The 6,846-nt window shown below is 34.8% G+C and overlaps 1 protein-coding gene across 1 annotated transcript in view; it reads right to left on the bottom strand.

Moving 5' to 3' along the window:
• The window catches only part of ARHGAP10 (Rho GTPase activating protein 10), a 483,946-nt gene that overhangs the window by 235,383 nt on the left and 241,717 nt on the right, over nt 1–6,846 (bottom strand). The window contains exons 15-17 of the mRNA XM_007953807.1: nt 6,218–6,299; nt 4,000–4,042; nt 2,056–2,121 (exon numbers count right to left, since the gene is read on the bottom strand). Coding sequence (XP_007951998.1) covers nt 2,056–2,121; nt 4,000–4,042; nt 6,218–6,299 — 191 coding nt within the window. The remainder of the gene's footprint in view (nt 1–2,055; nt 2,122–3,999; nt 4,043–6,217; nt 6,300–6,846) is intronic.

Genomic DNA, 6,846 nt, shown 5'->3' with positions numbered 1-6,846 from the left:
AAAGTGTATTTGCTCTGTAAATTTTCACCCAAATCACAATAAAAAAAAAAAATTCCAACTATATGACATTCTGAATATGATGTCATTTACAAAGGGGTTATGTTCAGATAACTCTGTCATAAGTCAGTTCTGATGTAAGTCAAATATCTCTCTCATTTCCCATTATTATTGCCATTTATTATCAGTGTATTTATAAATCTGAAATTTATTTGTCTTTGGGCACTGGAAACACTGCATATAAATTTACAGATATATTTTAATGCATACATACATACATTAAAAAAATATACAAATCATAAAAATTTACTCTGACAATGAAGAAGAGATGATGTTGGCATTTTGTCAGTTGAGGTAATAACTCAACTATGGAAGGTTCTGAATCATCTGGATTATGCCTGGGAATGGGAATGGTGTTTCTAATCAGAAAATTAGTGAGTTATCTGAATGGTCATTTTCTTTTTTATTTCATATTTCACAGAACATCTCACTGCTTTCCAAATGTGCCTATCAACTTTAGCAACGTGATCAACATTTGGGTCCATGTTTTTAACAGCTGAAGCCCCTGATTTAGGTTAGAAGCCCATCATCTGCTCCAGAGAAGGAAGAAGGAGTGATCTACTTCCATAAAGATTTATAGCCTCAGAAACCCATTAGGGGTCACTATGAGTCTGTTTCGACTCGATGGCAGTGAGTTTGGTTTTTGGTTTTAATCTTTATTGTTAGATTTTTGACAACTTCTCTGCTTCCTCTTCCAGTATTTATTTCCTCTTCAAAATCCATTAAATCCTGATCTCTGAACTCCTCTTTGCCATCTATATGCTGTTCCACACTGGCAATATCGAGTTCTAAATTTAGCATTCTTGCCAAATGTATGGTCTTTCCACCAATCGCTTCCATTATATTATCCTAATTAAATGCTTGGAGCATGTTCATGTAACTCAGCAATTTTTTCCATATCTCCTATATGCATTTTTCTATAACTTCCTCCCAGAAGATGTATTCATGATAAGGCATACCAAAAAAAAAAAAAAAAAAAAAAAGCATGTGGCTCATCATCTCAAATATGTCATAAGTCAAGGATTACCCATACAGTGTAAGTACTGGAAAGTTGTTGTTTTTATATTGTTTATAAAATACTGTATTTCTCTCAACTTGCACTCATAAATGCTAATTCAGAGGTGCACAGAAATGTTCCTTGTCTGAGCTCGCTGAAAAACTAATTTTGTAAAGTATAAATTTCAATTCATAGGGTATAACACTTGACAGATGTTTTTGGTCCTTCGCACAATTTAGAAGCATCTCTCTACCGGTTATGCTAAGTATGAATTTCCAAAAATTTGATAATGATTTCAGTCGTCACACCTCATTTGAAATAAAGCTCAAGGGAAAAAAATTAAAATAAGCCAAGGATACACTCACTCAACATGATCAATCTCAAAAGCATTATGCTAAATAAAAAGTCAGATGCATGATTCCCTTTATAGGAAATGCTTAAAAAAGAGGCAGAACTAAAGTGATTTAAAGAAAAAAAAGGAGCTCAGTGGTTACCAGGGCTGAGGCAGGAAGAAGTGGAGGTTGATAGCAAAGAGGCACAAGGGAATTTTGGTGGAAGACAGAAATTTATAGTTGCAGTGGTAGCAACACAACTGTATACAGTTGTCAAAATTCATCAATTTGTACACTTAAAATCAGTAAATTTACTGTATGTAAATTATACCTCAAGAAAGCTGATCTTTTTTTTTTAATGGAGGTCCAAAAGACAATGGAGGATGGAGAATATCTTATTAGTGTTTGAACCAAAAGTGATGAATATTGGTTTTCCAGCACTGTTGATTCTTCTATTGATTCCTATTTCAGCAGTGACCTTATGCTTTAAAGCAAAGGAGAATGTGTCCTAAAAAATGAGCAAGCTGGTCCTCTGATACCTGAAATGTGCTCTTTCTGTTACCGTCTTTCATTCTACAACACTTAACCATGCAAAGAGCATTTTAAATGACTTACATTTTACACACCTACAGCATTTCATGAATAAAAGGATTCAGACAATGATGTTACCTCGTGCTTCAACAGCATTTATGCATTTTCTGAGAATTGTGAATCCCATCTTATCCAACTGTGCATCTGAAAGAAATACAAAGTGTTAAGGGCAAAATTAATTACTCACATTTCTCTCTCTTACAGAGTGGGGGGAAAAAATCCTCAATCCAATCTGGTTTTTACTTCACATTAAAAACAATAATAATACAAACCCTAAAGTCCATGTATTCCCTGCTTAAGTGATGTAAATGGGAATTTCATACACAGAGACTAAGAGCACTTGCTGGGATATCAAGACATCTACTACTAATACCGTTTAATTAAATTTATATTGTAAAATTAGTAAATATAATTTATTTTAAACAGTGAAAAAGAAAGTGATATAAATCTTTATGGGAAGTTACCTAGAAACAGTCAAAACGCATTTTGGCAAGCCTTCCAACAGCAACTTGGTTTAAAAAAAATGATAAACACACACACACAAGAATGAAGGTTCTTAAATTACTCAACAGTCTGTGAAAGAACCTAAAACTTTCCTTTTTGAAAACGCTTAAAAAAATTTTTTTTATAAGAAGAGTTTTTTAAATATATTATTTGGGCAATGAGCTTGAGTTAAAATTTTTCATATTTTATACCATGTTCTAAGCTTTTAAAATAATGTTATTGTTGTCATAATGAATTTAAAACAGATGATTCATGTAGCAGAACAGACTATTTTGAAAATATAATTTCATATTTTTTATAATATAGATGCTTGCCTATGATTAGGCTGGCACAGTAGTGTATCCTAATTAAGGATAAGTGATGTTTTAAAAATTAAATCACAAGAGTGAGTATTCCTGGTCTCCCCATTTAGAACTCAGGGATCAGTACTATTAACCATTAGCTGTCAGGACAATCATGAATATCAGCTTTGTAGGTTTTTCAGCGTGCTAAGCTTGAGGAAAATTTTAATGAGGAAAACAGAGCCATGGTTTACTGTCAAGGATCTACTACTCAACAAAGTTTTATAGAGTGCAAGTATTTCTGTGTGCTTAGCAGAGCTATATTTTCCCCAGAACAGCAGTTTTTAATTTCACCATAAAGGAATAAGAAAGGAGGGAAGAAGGAAAGAGGAAAGGAGGAAAGAAAAGAAAAGAGAAATAAAAAGGAAGAGAAGGGAAGGAAGGAGAAAGTACGCAGAGGAAAGGAGAGGTAGGACAAGATGCTTTGGTGCTTGTGGTACCCTGTAAATGTCCAGTGCTGAGCTAGAGGAAATGTCTTCATTCAAACATCAGTCAAGTGGTACAATAATTATGAAATGTGTTACATAACATGTTTTCCAACTGGCACATTTGATAAATGTAGCCTTCATTTCCTTAAAAGACATAAAAATTAAATTCGTAAAGAATCCAGTCACATTTTTGTTTTATCTCAATACAAACCATGAGTACAAAAGTAGACAGTGCTTCACTTTTCTTAATTGCACATAATGTTTGTGAAGGGCATTATCCTAGAATATTTTAATATGGTTGGCTCACGGTACTTTCTTGGTTTTATTTTTAAAGTACAATGATACAGTGTGTGTATATACTTAGTCCATACTCAAAGACTATAAGGATATTAAGGGGGAAGGCTGATAAACAATCCATACCCACAGGGGCTTACAACGTAGACAGGAAATTGAGGGCTGCATACCTGAAACTCTAATGGGATCATTTAAGGCTTTACAAATACATATCAAAGTGAATTGTAGAGAAGATATTGACTAAAAAAGATTAAAGATGAGGAAGATCAACGAGATTTATAACAATATTGGAAAATCTAAGCAGGTGACCAGTGGCTAAGATAGAATATATATAATCATCAGAGGACTCAAGAGAGCAGAGAGGGTGCAGCTAGAGAAAGTTTGACATCAGTAATGACCACAAAGTAACTCAGAAAAAAGAGAAGATGACAGTCGTTTTATAAATTAGCACTTACTTCCTTCTGGTCTTGGGATGGCTCTATTAAAACTATGGAACAGCTAGTTAAAGAGAGAAAGGGAAAAATTTAACATTTTTACCAGACTCAATAAAAACGATTCAAGTAGGCATACCTAGAACCATGAGGGGGGGAATAATTTCATAAACTTGATATTGATTAGTTACATGCTACCCTGCTCTTGGATACAAGTAACAAATGGGGATATCTCTGAGTCTACACTGTCTCTCATCTCTACTGAGATGAAGAGGCCATGGTTTTTCATGGTTCTTCACCATTACTAAATCCCTAGTGCAATGACAAAGACACTGTTGCATTCTAATCAATGAGACAAAGCTCATTATTTAGCACCATTTCTACAAACTTTAATAATTACATGTGAAACACCAAGGTGATGATTCTAGTGCTGCTCCAATATTTAGAAGGCAAAAATTACACTGTACCTTAAGTGTTCCCATACAAATATGCAGCAGAGTATTTTCCTTCTGAAGATTTATTTCTGTCTGTATCTCAGAGCTAGTCACTTGGCTCTCTGTTCTAAAGGAGAGGTTATGTATGTGTTTTCAAGGTAACAGTGACATTGGTAACAGATTAATTCTCAATGACATGGTCATGTGATCTTTTTGCTACACAAACTCACTTTCTGAAGTACTTCTTAAATCTCTGGAGAGATACATCTTAGTGCACTAAATGATACATCTTACAAGAGAGATATGTCTTAGTGCATTGCTGTTATTACAGAGGATTCATATAACCCATTGTGGATCTCAGTAACCCTCAACATTTTAAGTACTCTTGACTTTGACCCCTAGCTGAAAATTTCAAGGACAAATTAAGAATAGAATGTAATAAAACTAAATAGGTTAAATGTAGCTCAAATATCATTAAGAGAACATACAGATCCTAATGATTTTCCCTTCAAGGGTGCCTGATACATTCTCCTAAATAGCATCTATTTTAAAAAGATATAATTTGGGTTTTAATTTTCCAAATACCACATCAAATTGGCAACATGCATTTCTGTCCAGCCTCTTTGCCCACCGTTTCTTATATTGTCACTGTTTTAGTTATCTGTTATTGTTGTTAGGTATCATCTGGTTTGTTCCGATTTATAGTGACCCTATAGGAGCTCTGATAGCATAGTGCCTAAGGCACTTGACTGCTAACCAGAAGGCTGGCGGTTCAAATCCACCAACTACTCCTTGAAGGAAGGTTGGGCAATCTTCCGTAGTGATACTGTCTTGGAAACCCAAGGAGGGGTCGCTATGATTCAGGTCCGACTCAATGGCACATAACAACAACAACAACCATCCTTCCCAGCATGATGTCCTTCTCCAGGGATTGGTCAGTTCTGATAATATGTTCAAAATACATGAGATGAAATCTCACCATCCTCACTTCTAAAGAGCCTTCTGCCTGTACTTCTTCCAAGATGGTTATCAGGAGGAACCAGGGCCTGGAGAAGGGCATCATGCTTGGAAAAGCATAAAGTCAGGGAAAAAGAAAAAGACCCTGAACAAAATGGACTGAGAAGTGGATGCAACAATGCACTCAAGGATAACAATTATGAGGCTAGCATAGGAACAAGCAACATTTCATTCTGTTTTACATAGAGTCACTATGAGTCAGAATCAACTTGATGGCCTCTAACAAAAACAAGCCATTAAATTAGATCATACACTGTTAAATCAAGCAAAATAATTAATGCAGTTATTTATACTATTGCCTGCATCACCTCATATTTACTCTTCTATCACTGTCGAGATCAAAATGCATTGCAAGTATTTATTGCATTTATCACGCAAAATACTGTCAGGTAGGAAATAGGATGACTTAACAATGGGCTCCAGAATAGCAATAATTATGAGGATGGTGTAAGAACAATCAGTGTTTTGTTCTGTTGTACACAGAGTCACTATGAGCCAGAACCAACTCAGTGGCACCTAACAACAACAACAGGAGAGAAGAAATCAAGGATTTAGATGACTTCCTCAAACAAAGCAAATCAGAGTGACATAGTCAAGAAAAATCAGAAATAAAAATTATTGCTACACCAGTCATATGTGTGTTGCTGAATACTGAATACTTCCAAGATAAATTCTAAACCAGTTTCATCAGGAAATATTTTCATACACTATAAAACAAATATAACATAAAAATAAACACAAGTAAACTCTAAAAGATTTAAGATAAAAATTCAACCATTGATTATTCTTACAGCTTCTTTTCCACCCAGCGCTTCCATCCATAGCTTCCTTTCCTCTTCTGAAAATGCCTGCATGGTCAAAGAAACACCAGGCCTGAAAAACACCAACGACAGATCAGGTTACCCTTCGCCACTAAAACCATCATCTCCTTTACTACCTCATAATGTTTTATTGAGATGATGATGTTTTTGTTTATAAAAGGGAAGAGGTAACTATAGAGAAGAAGTGGGAGGGGAGCTGTTGCATTATGGTAAACTGTAGTCAGTGTCATGAGACAAAGTGTATATGAACTGCTGTATGGAAAATAAATTTGCTCTGTAAACTTTCACCCAAATCACACACACACACACCCAAAAAAAACAAAAAGATATAGAGAAAAAAAAGAAGAAAGAAAGAAATGCATAGAAAAGAAAAACATGTATAGTTATTGTTATCCAGACATGTATAGAGTGAAAATGGAAAGTAATTTCCCCCACCCCAATTCCATTTCCGAGAAGATAGTGCTGTTAAGATTTCAAAGACCAGCTCGAGTAGACAAAACCAATTACTATAATGAAATGTGCAAAGACCTGGAGTCTGAAAATCAAAAGGGAAGAACACACTTGGCATTTCTCAAACTGAAAGAACTGAAGAAAAAATT

This window comes from Orycteropus afer, unplaced genomic scaffold (genome assembly GCF_000298275.1).
Source record: "Orycteropus afer afer isolate SDZICR_OR568_19922 unplaced genomic scaffold, OryAfe1.0 scaffold00415, whole genome shotgun sequence".
Taxonomy (NCBI): domain Eukaryota; kingdom Metazoa; phylum Chordata; class Mammalia; order Tubulidentata; family Orycteropodidae; genus Orycteropus; species Orycteropus afer.
Note: the sequence above shows the minus strand (reverse complement) of the source record. Positions and strands in the feature narration are given on the sequence as shown.